This window comes from Elaeis guineensis, chromosome 5 (genome assembly GCF_000442705.2).
Source record: "Elaeis guineensis isolate ETL-2024a chromosome 5, EG11, whole genome shotgun sequence".
Lineage (NCBI taxonomy): Eukaryota > Viridiplantae > Streptophyta > Magnoliopsida > Arecales > Arecaceae > Elaeis > Elaeis guineensis.
Genome location: NC_025997.2, coordinates 33,499,034 through 33,513,004, shown reverse-complemented (window position 1 = coordinate 33,513,004; position 13,971 = coordinate 33,499,034). Strand labels below are relative to the sequence as shown.

General features: G+C 37.0%; 1 protein-coding gene and 1 long non-coding RNA gene across 6 annotated transcripts; one reads left to right on the top strand and one right to left on the bottom strand.

The window, feature by feature from the left end:
- Positions 1–780: 780 nt before the first annotated feature.
- Positions 781–9,510, top strand: LOC140858150 (uncharacterized). 5 transcript variants are annotated; one of them, XR_012141504.1, is made up of 5 exons: positions 781–1,150; positions 1,246–1,264; positions 2,798–8,107; positions 8,187–8,290; positions 9,256–9,510. It is a non-coding gene; the product is annotated as an uncharacterized lncRNA (long non-coding RNA). The 5 variants fall into 5 exon arrangements; XR_012141506.1 differs by having other exon boundaries at positions 2,724–8,107; XR_012141503.1 differs by having other exon boundaries at positions 781–1,153.
- Positions 9,511–10,428: 918 nt separating this feature from the next.
- On the bottom strand, positions 10,429–12,767 carry LOC105045315 (pentatricopeptide repeat-containing protein At5g66520). Its single transcript, XM_010923553.3, has one exon. It carries the CDS (start codon positions 12,462–12,464, stop codon positions 10,623–10,625), a length of 1,842 nt encoding a protein of 613 aa, XP_010921855.1. The 5' UTR covers positions 12,465–12,767; the 3' UTR covers positions 10,429–10,622.
- Positions 12,768–13,971: the final 1,204 nt, after the last annotated feature.

Genomic DNA, 13,971 nt, shown 5'->3' with positions numbered 1-13,971 from the left:
ATGGAAACTATTAACATTAAATGAGGTTTAAGTCTAGAAGACACATCATCTATTGCACAGTATAAAATATCTAAATATTTTTTTTATATTTTTAAAAAAATTAAATCTTTTGTGGAGGATTGTTGGAGTTTTATTCTAAATAAACAAGAGTTAAATTTTTTATCTCTAAATTTATTTATTTAAAAAATATTACAACTTTGTTTCAAATTAATGTCTCTTTCCGAAGAGATACAACTTTTTGGAAGAGAATATTAGTTTTCAAAGAAATACGATGTTTTCAAAATATCATATCTCTTCGAAACCATGGCACCTCCTGGGTAACATGGATAGAGTCTATAAACAGACTTTGGATTCGATTATTTTGAGATTAATAAAAAATATAGATTTTTTTTCTCTCTCATGTTCTACTCTTCCTTTTTAAGACAAAGATAATATTTTTCCTCCTTCTTTCTTTTCCACTCTTTTTTTTTTAATGAGATACCTGAAAGAAATCTTTAAGGTTAGTCTTTTCTACAATTATGCTTGTTGGAGGAGGATCAGACCAAATCAAGACATTATATCATGGAGATGAGATTGCCATAAATCCATAATGTAGGGATAACTCACGCTCTTAGGACAGTATTTCAGGTACCTCAAATTAAATAAGATTTTTTTAATTTTTTATTTATTTTATTTTATTTTTTTATAATACTATCTTAGAATCACGTAAACAACAATAGTAATTTTTAGAAACTTTGACCGGAGGGATGGGAGAACCTCATTACCAACACCGGTCCGTACATGTACTCTTGGTCTTGACTTCTTTGCTTTTCTGCTTCTTCTCCTCTTAGCATTCTCTTCTTCACGTTTCTTCTTCCTCCACGGTCGTCAAAGATATGCGATTGCTTTCTATCAAAAAAAAAAAAAAAATCCCTTTTTCTTCTCCACCATCCGCTTGCTCTCTCCTCTCCGGCTGTCCCACCCCCACCCCTCTCCAAGCCCATCCCGAACCAGCTTGTGCTCTGCCCGCCTCCCTCTCCAACACCTCCTTGTTTCGGATCATTTTCCTTCGATTCCCACTATCATGGAGGGGCATGCAAGCCTCAATTATCGATCTACTTCCTTAAACCTATCAATGCGAAGGCCTTTCGCTCAGACCACAGCAGTCATGGTGGTATCAAAATTTCGGACTTTTTTTAACAAAAATATTTAAAATAAATTTTGGCAATTTTTGTTAATTTATTCTCTTTTATTTCTTTCTTGCAGATTCTTCATGGTCTTGTAGGTGAGGGATATAGTCACCTTCTTTCCCATTTCTCTTATTTCAACCATTTTCTTTTCTAAAGTAGGAGATGTGGCTTCTTTGGGAAGTGAAACAGGAGGATAAGTCTTTTAATTCTATTTCTAGTGCTCCATTTTATTCTTAATGTTTTCGGTCATGGCAACTTCACCACAAATTGTGTTCAAGATTGTTCTTTACTTTGGGCATCTTATGGAGTTTCCCTGAGGTATAGATACGGTGTCTTTGGAACCTTTTATTCTAATTTAAATCAAATATGTACTTCCTTTTTTTTTTCCCTTTATTGGCTTGCAGACTACAACTAGTTAGCTTCCTGGTGATCAGTGGTCCATTACAGAGGAAAGAAATACCAATAAGTTCCCTTGGTTATGATGACTATAAATATTTACTGCATAAATCTGGTTTGAAAATGCTGTTGATCGTTTCCTTTTCATTCATGAACATCATTGCTATATTGGGTGTAAAACAATAACTTCAGAAGACTGTTGCACCACATAAAAATCCATTGGATCAAGAGAATACACTGCAGCTTTCTGAAGTTCTAAAAGCAGGACGTAAGCTGATATATACTGATGCATTATGCACTCATAACAATTCAAGATGTCTAGCTTGTACTTGTTTGTTAGATGAGATAGTTTATGGGTAATTGACCTATCTGAAACTAAAAGACTAAATATGTTGACATATGGGTTTTATGGCAGGAAGTATCAAGCAAAAACAAGATGTTACATAGAGAATGCTACTTGGTGACGAAAAATTTCAAACAATATAATAAGATCCATATCCATGAAAGATGAAATCCTGTAGAATCAAATTTATGCATGACAAATAAAATGTTCGACCTCTACCAAAATGACATTTTTTATTATAGAAGCATGTGTCATCTTTAAGTGAGTAAACTAAAAAATTGTAAATTGTATTGTTTTTGGGAGAAATAGTTTCAACATTTTGGGATTATGAGGTCCTACTTCTGATTAGTTTTTAATTTTTTTAAATTATCTGATAAATTTTAATGTCTGGGTTTCCAACACCCTGAATTGCTATAACAAGATAGTATTGAAATGAATTTAAATATTTACTATTATTTTGATATTTAGAAAAATATTCAGATTCTTATCTTGTTTGCTCACAAGTTGTTGCTTTGCTATATTCCTCTTCTGTAGTCACATAGTTTGAAACTAAATTTAGATTTTTAAATGTTAATTTTTCCCCTATTTAAAGGTCACATGAAGTGGCACTGTGCTTAAGGTATTGACAGCAATTGTTCCCTTAGCCTTTGAGATTATGTAAATCAGATTATTTCGTTAACTATGGGCATGAAAGCTAAATTTTGTAAATTTTCCTCTTTGCAAATTAGCCTTTGAGATTATGTAAATCAGATTATTTTGTTAAATATGGGCATGAAAGCTAAATTTGGTAAATTTTCCTCTTTGCAAATTATTAGGTACTCTTTCTTTGATATGAAAGAGATATCGATGTCAATGGCATCCTTTAGTAAATACCTATGCTGTTTGGTAGGCAAGGAAGGCTGAGAAGGGATCAAGGAGGATGGTGCCACTACGCTGCTGCATTCGATCACCTAGGGCATCCCAAGAGGCCAGTGGGTGAGGAATGCAGAGGGGTGGAGGAGAGTCAGCTAGCATGGCCAGGCCAATTGAGGGAGTTGAGGTCCATCATGCCGATGCTCATAGCCATGCCCATTTGAGCCATCTGGTGCATCATGGAATCTGGAGCTGCGGCATGGTCGTCAGCATAATCATGGTGCTTATTGTGCTCATCATCTCGACTTGGGCCTAGTTGCTTCAGATATTTAACTACCTCATCTACCATAGACGATTTGTCAGTCTTTCAAAAGAAGCAAAAATTAATAAAAGCAAAAATTAAAAAAAAATAAAAAGTAAGAAACTTATCTTGTTACATAGGTATATGAGGAATTGGTTAGCATTGTTGCAGAACTATAGATATGTACCTTGCTTGTGTTTGGAACTAGTTTCTGTAAGATCTTCATCCTTTGATTGATCCTATCCCTTCTTTTCTGCAAAGCTATCATAGTCATTTCCTACTATCTGTCCAATGCTAGATATTAAGATGGTGTTTAGTTGTGAAACAAGTAAAGGATATCCTCCGACGATGGATTTGCATGAAGGAAGGTGAATCCTTCTTTCGTGCAAAAAATACAACCCCCGATCCTCGGCTTAACCCTCGCATTTCCCACGCTTAAAGACATAGGAAGTTAACCATAAGTTCTATGTGAGTCCACCACATCATTAAGAGGGTCGCTCGAACAAACTCCCCCTCCTAACTCATGAGAAAATCTCCGCCTTGCCCGAACTATTTGTTATATTGGCCACGTTCACAAAAGCATCTTGCTTTTCCTTAGACAAAGTATTGGTCATCATATTTAATATATACTTGTCGGTCTGAATCTTTTCAATCTCCAATAATTTTCTTTGAAGCTCATCATAGATCCAATGATAATTTACATTGACATACTTGGTTCTACGATGAAAACTAACATTCTTATGAAAATGGATGGCACTTTGACTATCACAAATGACAACATTTTTTTTTTTTTTGGCTTCAACCCCAATTCATCAATGAACCTCTGCATCAATAACATCTCCTTGCAAGCTTCGGTAGTGGCAATGAAAATTTTGCTTCCAAAAAGAGAAGGCCACACATTTTGTAACTTGGATTGCTAGGATACCACCATCCTTGCAAAAGATACCAAGTAACATGAAGTAGGTTACCTTGAGTCTACGTCTTCAGCCATCTTTGCATCCATGTAGCTTTCTTGTATAGGATTGCATTCTCCATAAAATAATCACCTTTGGACATGCCTCTAAGATATATGATCCATTTTACCACCTCCTAATATTCTTTCACTAGATTTAGTAGAAACCGTCTCATTAAGCCAATCACATTTGCAATATCTAGTCTAGTGAGCCCCATATGTAGTATATCTGCGGCTTCCAATGGGTGAAGCATATGGATACTCTTTATTTCATCCTTCTTTTGATTCAAGTGGCTTTGTGTGGTACTTAATTGGAAGCAAGAAACAAATAGAGTTCCAACTGGCCTCATTTTGTTTATCTGGAACCTCTCAAGCACCTTTCTCAATATATCTTTCTTGCAACAACTACAACTTCTTGGCTTTATAATCATGAGAAATTTTCATACCCAAAACATATTTTGCAGGCTGCAAATCTTCATGCCAAAGGACTTGCTTATTTATTGCTTCAACTTGGCAGTTTTCATCATGTACTGGTTAACAATTAATAGGTCATTAACATAGAACAAAAGAATTATGAAATCAACATCATCAAACCTTTGCACATAAATAATAATCAAGAGCAATTCTCTTGAAGCCATGGTCCTTCATAAATCAAACTTCTTGTATAATTGTTTTGGTGCTTGCTTCAAGCCATATATATTTTTCCTTAATTTATAGGATATGGGCTTTTTGGTTTTGACTTTGAATTCTTTTGACTGCCCTATGTATATTGCTTTCTCGAAATCTCCATGAAAAAGGGCTGTTTTGACATCCATTTGTTTAATTTCCAAGCCTATTGTAGCCACAAAGATGATTCCCCCTCGAATGGATGACATATTCACAATGCATGTGAAAATTTCTTCCAAGTTGATGCCCTTCTCTTTCCCATAATCTTCACAACCAATCTTGCTTCGTGTCTTGATAGTGAGCTTCTCTCTTCATATTTCAATCTGAGCACTCATTTATTCTTGAGTGTTGGCTTTCCCTTGGCATATGCAACTCACGTGCTATTCTCATTCAAGGAATTCATCTCTTCTCGCATGGCTTCTAACTATTCATCCTTATCATTAACACTCATGGCTTTTTGATACAATAAAGGCTCTTTACTATCTACGAGTAATATATGCTTGTTAGAAGAGTATTCTGTAGATGGTACATGCATTATAGAGGACCTTCTTGGTTAAATTTGTGGTGGATCAGCTTGAACTTAATGTTCTTATCGGGGTACATCACTAGGGAGTGGCTCCCCCTCATCACCATGACCATCACCAATTGGTGGCACAATCTCATCTTCTTGTGGCACATTTCTCCCATCATCATATATCATGGGTGGAGGGAAAGGAAACTCCGATATCTCATCACTAATGACATGTTACTTTTCCATTTGCTTCTTCATGATTTCAATAGTTTGGTCCTCAAGAAAGACCACACTTTTGCTTTGATAATTCTCCTCTTTATAAGATCCTACAATCTTTACCTAAACTCCTCGTTTGCATATCCCATGAAGATGCATGATAGAGCTTTCACATCTAACCCGGATCTTTCTTTTTTTTGGAATGTAAAAGTCCTTGCACCCAAACACTGTCTAGCATGAATAAACAATAGTGCTGAGTTAAACTCTCTTTACGGTATCACCTTCCAGAGGAAAAGGAGAATGGTTAATCAAGTATAATATTGTCTAGGTTACTTCACCCTAAAATAACTTGGATAGCTTGATCATGGACAACATGCTTGAAACCTAGGTTCGTTGTCTCAGTACCAAGCCCTGTAACAGTACCAACCAGTTACTGTGTCAATATAGAGCTGATTCTATGTACCGAGTGTCGATATACCTCCTATGCTATGTACCAGTACTGGACCAGTACAATATGTTATGCCTCGTGTAGTATGGTATGCCTCCCACCGTTTGGTTTGGTACAATATGGCAAACCTTGCTTCAACTCTTTTTGTAGTGGTCAGATTCATCCTCTTAGCAATGCTGTTATACATTGGAGTGCAAGGAATTTCCTTCTCATGCTAAATGCCATAATTCCTATAATAAGCTTTGAACCTTGGAGATGTACCAGACCCTATTATCAATATGGAGGCACTTCAGCAGTTCACTGGTCTCTCTTTCCATCTTGGCATGAAAGAATCTAAAGAGCTTAAATACTTAATCTTTGGATTTTAGAACATGAACCCAAATGCTAGAAGCATTATAAATGACAGTTAGGAAATCTAAATTGCCACCAAGACATTTAACTTCAAGAGGGCCACAATCATCAGAACAAATCAAATCTAAAAGATTTGTACCCTTTCTAGTAGTACATCCAGCATGGGAAATTCTATGATGTTTTCCAAATAAATAATATCCACAAGATCTCAAGGACTCACATTTGAATTGGAGCAACATTTACTTCTTTGTTGGGAGTTGCATTCCCTTCTCACTTGTGGCCAAGCACCTTGTTCTAAAGATTGGAAAAAGAACCATCTATCATAACAAGAGTATCATCATTGGTAATATTTTGCCAGTGTCCACTACAAAGAATAAAATCTTGTTTGTCTCCTAAAGGAGACACCCTTTGGTAAGCTTTCAAAGCACTTCTACCAAAGGTGAACTCATAGCCTTCATCATCTCCTTTTCTTTTATTTGTAAGCTAAAATGTCATGTTGGTAATATGTTAATGTTTTCTTGTTTGGTTTCACTTGTTTATTTCGAGGAAGACTGCAATATGGAGGGAAAAGAATTATTGCCAAACTTAAATACTGTCCTGAAAGTCACTTTAGTTGTGTAAGGAAGACAAGATACGGAGAGGCCTTTTTAATCTTTTAAAGGTAGATCTTGTTGACATGGAAAGAAGCAAAATGGGTTTGCATTCTGCCAATAGTTTCTGTTTTGCCATCTGGGATGTTAGTCTCAGATAAAGTTAACTTGTTAAAGATTGCTCTGCATTTTTCTTAGTCTCTGCAGATTATAGTTCTTATTAAAGATCCTGAAGACTTGAGGAAATTTTACCATATTATATAAATGTATAGTTCTGTTTATGTAGTTTGCGACTACCATCTATTTGTTATATAACTAAAATTTTAAGTATTTAATGATGCTCTAATATTGATGGTTTTTTTTTAACAAAAATTCTGGCATGCTATTTTTCCTACATTTTCTGATGAATTTAGAAATCCTACTTTCAATTTTTTTTTCCTTGAATTTTTATTGATTATATAATATAGTGGCATACTTCTTGACCTCATATAACTGATTAACATTGTCCATTATTCCTTTTATGAGTTTATCATTTTATTCTTGCATTTATTATGCAAGGTGGGTACTTTGTCATATAAGATTTTATGGTATTGAATTTTGAAAGAAAGCCATGGTAAAATGCAACTATGCTAGATCTTAGATCCAAAACCTTTCTCTGCTATATCATTATTGTTTGCAGTGTAATCAAATTATCCAAATTATTCAGTCAAAACATAGTAGTTCATAAATGTAAAGAAACAGATTGATCAATAAAAATGTGTAGATTTGGATGGTATAGAACAATAAAGTTGTGGACTAGCTGTGGGCTTTCAAGAGGAGCTGGTTGATTTAAGGATCCAAATGACAAACTGGCACTTGAAAGCATGATAGTTGATTGTCTTTGTAGACCGATAAAATACCTTATCTGTCTTTTGGCCTCGCTATAATATCCTAGTCTTAATTGCACCACATCATATTTTGTTCATTTTAACTTCTAAAACAATATGTAAGAGAATTGTTTGATATGATGTATCTGTATTATTTATTCACTTACTTATTTTTCTACCAAGAAGTTAAGGTTATTAGCTTTAAATTTAATCACCAATATAGATTGGGTTGCTATGAAATTTATAAGTGTGTGAACCATCATGCCACGACTGCTCCACCTTGTGTGCTTGGTGGAAAGAAGATGAAGAGAGAAGTTGCCATTATAATTATAACTGTGATTGGAAGCAACGGCGTGGCCCCTTCTCTCTTCACCCCTGAAGTAGCAGACTTCATTATTCTACAGCACTTTCAAGCTCCATCAGTGTGGGAAATCTTCCCACTTCAGGTATTGAAACATGAAGTATACTCTGTATTCAGACCACATGAGAAATTCACATTCATATGAGTGCTTGGTACTAAATTAGGAGTAGCTGTTGCTGGCACTGAAAGAGGAATGCATAACTAGATGGGATGGAGAGGAAACAATCAATGACCCCAAAAACCCAAAGCATTATTGGCGATGCCAACGGTAAAATTTTAGTTAAGATATTCCACTTAATTTTGTTCTTTTTCTTTTTTTTGGTCACTGGTACTGAATGTTGAATGACCTCACCATATCATGAAATTCATCATAATTAGCAAATTTTCTGATCAAGAATATTTCTTCATAAAGCCTCCTTGATATCTTTTTTACCACTACTTAAGCCAGCCTTGTATCAACCTCTGATGTTCTTGATAAAGCCTCCATGGTATCATTTTTACCACAACAGCCGTAGTGAAGAAGCAAATTGAAAAAGATGCAGGAAAATTTCTATGGTCTGTTTCAATGGTAATTCTTATGAAGGAAGCCCATGATTCCATGTCATCCTTGCTTCCCTTCCTGTTCTGTCATAATGTGAATTGCCTACCAAAAGTAGTCAGTGCAAGTCAAATGCTTTATCTTTTAAATGACACAGATGGCCCTGTTGCTGGCATATATTTTCACCAAATTAATGCAGCGTGCACACTTAAAGTAGTTTGGAAGTCTTATCAAACATCTGAATCTATGTCTCATTGTCAATTTTTATGTTCTCTTCTGTTTTATATACTAGTTCTGAAATTCCTTGCTGCAAATAAGTTCTACATCTGAAATCTAATTCAAATTTGATAGCTTAGATAAAGATGAGCCCAAAGCTTAGCAGATGTTCTCAGTTTGCAGCTAGTTCTTATCACGTTGTGCTATGAAGTTGTTTCACAATTGTTTCAAATGAGGTTCTGGTTCCTTTTTCTTTTTCGTGAAAACATGACTGTCACCTATGTAATGATATAAAGAGACAAGGACATACATCTGTTTGTAAAAGGGGGAAAAAAATTGAACAAAAACCTACCTGGTGATGTAACCAAGTGGTTAGCATTCCACTGCCTTGTCTTAGTTGTCTATAAATATCCTTGTGATGATGTGTATCGAGATGATCGACTATGGCATCTAACAATTTTTTCCCATCTTACCTGTAGGTTACCTATAGAACATTGGCTATGGCGAAGGTATTGCGTTCTAAATGCCAGTGGTTTGCACTTCATCTGCTTCCTGTTAAAGAGGGATCTAACTCCTGTAAGAATACACTTCTTGTTCAAGGGGAAACAAGGCTTGTGAATATGATTTAGTATAAAACAATCCAATAAAACCAATTCCATTTTTGGATGTAATAAGAATATTTGTATTGTTATAATATACACTTTAAAAAGTTGGATTCAATATCCATTCATTCACTCAATAAATAGTCATCTCTTTCCCAGTTTCTCCTACCACTCCTTTTTCTTGTCTTGATGTAATTGCATCAGACCTCTACTGTTCCCTGCTCTCAATCCTATCAAATGAAATCTGGTTAACTGGCTACTTGATTTTTTTCAGCTCTTTAATGATTAACTATTGGCATAACAAATTATTATCTAAACAGTGAAATGACATTTGACCCTTTGCCCTGTTAGATTAAAGGCATCTGAAAATATCAAAAGTAGTTACACATGTATCTTTGTTTAACCACATGTAAACTCTCTGGTCCACCCGAGGATAGTGTGGAGCTCTTTCTGAAGCAGGAGGCCTTACAAAGAAGGCTACATTTTATTGTGTGGATCTGAAGATGCTTCCATTGTACTCCGAGATCTTTAGTGTAAAACTAGCTCAAGACTCAAATCTGTAATATGCTAAAAAATGTAAAGATTGGCCTTGCTTATCTCCATATGATCAACTGAACGACAACAGAGTTCATTAGCCAATGGGAATTGGACATCTGTGAGGAACTGGAAAGCATATCAGATGACGATCAATTCACTTAACAATCAGCAGGAAATGAACCCTTGGAAAATTTACAGTGAAGTACTGTTGCAAAGATAATCTACAGATATAGCTTGAGCAAACTGGGCATGGAATGCAAGGAAGAGACTGGAATTTTGGAGGAGAATTTTCAAGTCCCTGAAGGCCATGTTAGTAAACACACTTGGTCTGTCCTTTAAAATTTTAATAGCTTATAGCACTTAACAAAGCTCAGTTAACATAAAAAAGCAAAATAAACTGATGCCATTGAAGCAAATTTAAAATTGCAAAGACGTATCATGTAATTATTTGCACCAATCATTAATCTACAGTTTGTAGCAATGGTTATCTCAGCATTTCTAAATAGTTTTAATACTGATTTGTTTGTTCTAAAATAGCTCAACTTCATACTAGAATTGCATTGTTTGTTTGGGAAATGCTCGACATACAGTACATATACAGTATTTCAGAAAAGTTGTGATGATACAGTGACCATCAATCCATTGATGATGCACAGTATTAAAAAAAAACCTTTATGAATTTAATCAGGAATATTTTATTGCATCTCCTACCAAAAATCATTGCAAGAACATATCCCATCTTTGAAATGGTGGAACCTGACTCGATCGCGAACCACAATTTCTCGATTGCAGATCTTAGATATCAGCTTGGTGGCATTGTGGCAATCGCTACAAAACCGGAGATTCTTCACGATCCTAAGAGTAGTCCCAGGAGAAGTACTGATGAGACCAAAACTGATGGCCAGCTTCTCACTATGATGCCCGAGTGCCCGTTCCTTCTCTTCCTCATCTATGTCATACAAAACCTCTGCTGTCCCTGCAATATATCCTTCCTGGCTCATTCTTGTCCCCAGCTCTTCCAGCTTGGCATAGATCTCTTTGTATCTTTGGTGAGATTTGTCACCTGAAATGAATTCATGGATCGTGTTATTGATCTCGATCGAACTGCAGCCAGGTGTTTTCTCAATCCCCTTGTCCTTCATGATCCTCCTGACCTTCTCTACATCTTCCCATTTCCCAACTGAAGCATAAAGATTTGATAGCAGCACATAATCACCACTTCCATGTGTCTCCATCTCCAAAACAACTCTTTCGGCTAATTCAACATCCTTGTGAATCCTACATCCTCCGAGTAAAGCCCTCCAAATCACAACGTCTGGCTTAATTGACATATTTCTTATGATCTCTTCTGCTTCCTGTAAAAACCCACACCGCCCGAGAAGATCAACCATACAGGCATAATGTTCCACTACTAGTCTTACTCCATACTTCCTTGTCATGGAGTAGAAATGCTTCCTACCTTCCTCCACAAACCCACCATGGCTGCAAGCCAAGAGGACACCCACAAAGGTAACTTCATCAGGTAAAACTCTCCGATCAAGCTGCATTTGGCTAAACACATCCAAAGCTTTCTCGGCTTGGCCATTCATAGCCAAACCATTGATCATTGCATTCCAAGTACATGTGTTCTTCTCCGTCAAGCTCTCAAAAACATCCGAAGCAAACTCGACAGCCCCACATTTGGAGTACATGTCAACGAGAGCCGAACCCAGAAATGGGTCCAAGTGAAACTTGCTCTTATTTATATAAACATGGATCCACTTCCCAGTGTCCAAAGCTCCTGCACTCGAACAAGCCGAAAGAACACTAACAACAGTCACCCTGTTTGGCTTCAAATTTTCAGACATCATCTGACAAAACAAATCCAAGGCCATGAGAGGTTTCCTGTTCTGCACATAACCTGAGATCATCGCATTCCACGAAATTAAATCCCTCTCGGGCATCTCATCAAAGAAACTTCTAGCCAACACCACGTCGCCAGTGTAAGCAAACCCGGTGATCATCGAAGTCCACGAGACAGGACTTCGGACCGGCACTTGTTCGAATAGCCAGGACGCAGAGCTCATATCACCCAACTCGGCATAGCCATGAATCATCGAATTGAATGAAACAGTATCGCGGTGAATCATTTCATCAAAAAGGCGGCGGGCATCGGCCAACTGGCCACAAGTGCAATAGGCATGGAGAAGGCCATTCTGGAGAGTCGTGTAGCTATGAAAGCCAAGCTTGAAGGAGATGGAGTGAAGTTGGGTGGTGTGAGTAACGGACTTGGATTTGGAGCAGGCCTTGAGAAGGAAATGCAAGGTGAACATATTGAGAAATGGACGATGGATGTGCGTGGCGAAGAAGGCTAAGGCATGGCAGGGGAAGAGAGAGGAGGCATAGGCCAAGATCATGGAGTTGAAGAGGTGCAGTGGAGGGGATGGGTATTGGAGGAGGAGTTGGGCATGGATTTGTTGGAGTTGTTTGGTGGTTGTGCGACGGGATTGTAGGAGTTGAGTGAGATTCTTCTTTTGTGGAAAGAGATGAAAAGAAGGTGAGGATGGCATGGTTGGGGAAATTGGATCACCATGGTTTGTGGTTGTGGCAGCAAAGGACCATTCATCAGATGGTCTCAATGAGCATGGATTTTTGAATATGTTGATGAGGTGGGAATACCGTTGCTAACATAAAAAAAGAAACGAATATGAGAAGGAGAAAAAACAGCTTCATTGCGTTGTGTGATTAGAGGATTGACACATTATAACGCAATCCTACCATGTTTCATGGGCTGCAAGAGCTGTACCAATTCTGTTGTGCCACATGGTGTGTGTGTACATATATATTTGATGCAAGGCATAAAACATTTTTCAACACCATAGTTGCCCTTTATTAGTGGTAGGTTGGCCATTGTTGTTGTTTTGCATACTCTTTTTTTTTTTGGTGCAAAGAGTTAGGGAAAACCTAACTCATGTATCATTATATTAGGTAGATAATATTTTACAATAGTTATGTTTATGTATGAAATAGCGAGCATTGAGAGCTATTGATTTCCCATCCAGCGTTTGTTGTGAAGCTGAAAGGAATGAGTTAGTCTAGGTATCATTACTAAGTTGCTGAATTTGAACCTCTAAAATTTTCCTTGCAGTCCGACTCTGGAATGTCGTTGTTGGTGCGTAAACCGTGCCATTGTCCATCTTCCATCAGGCCTTTCAAATATAGGATGTGCCCACTTTTTATCAAGTAACCTTTTTAAGGAGTTCCTGATTTGCTGAATTGGATGTAAATCTTTATCTCTGAAGCGAGCAGTCCAGAAGGTGAAAAGTGTGACTATTTTCTGAGCCATAATCCGTGGAAGGAAAGCATGATAATCGAAGTATCTCTTATTTCGTTTTTTCCACAAACACTATAATCCAGTAGCTAGAAGGATGTCTCAACCATGCGGAATGGGTTCTTCAGTTTGTTGATTATTTCATAACTCTGCTTGAGTCAGTGGAAGGTCTCTGAAATGCAGTGTATCTTGAAGCATTGCCCATTACCTTCCTTGAGAATAGACACTGGAGAAACAGATGATCAGTCATCTCCGGGCGTGAGTCACACAACGAGCTATTAGTTTCACCTTGCCACCCTCTCTTAGCTAGATTGGTTTTTGTCATGAGAGCTAAGATAAAGAAAGAATTTGATCTGTGCGGGATTCTAATTTTTCAGACTATTTTGTTGATAAGAGGCCGCACCCCTCTATCCGATAGAAACCAATAACAGTTCTTTGTAGAGAACTTATTCCGGGAAAACCATTCCCATTGTACACTATCCAACTGTTGGGTGGATGTTTGGTTAGGACACTACCTCTCAAGACCTTTTCGGTACTGTGCAATGTAGCAAGAAGAAAAAAAAAATAAAATAAAAATAATCAAAATACGTGAATCAGCTACAAAAAGGCTCGCCTCCACAGGACATGCAAACTTCATTATGAAAAAAAAAAAATTATAAAAGGAGATCTCACCCTCAACCTTCGTACATCCAATTTCTCTTTCACAGAAAGTTCTTCTCACAAAAGCTCTCTCTCTTGGAAGACTC

Coding starts and splice junctions, on each gene's coding strand:
- LOC105045315 (XM_010923553.3), bottom strand. CDS start 12,464: ATGCCATCCTCACCTTCTTTTCATCTCTTTCCACAAAAGAAGAATCTC.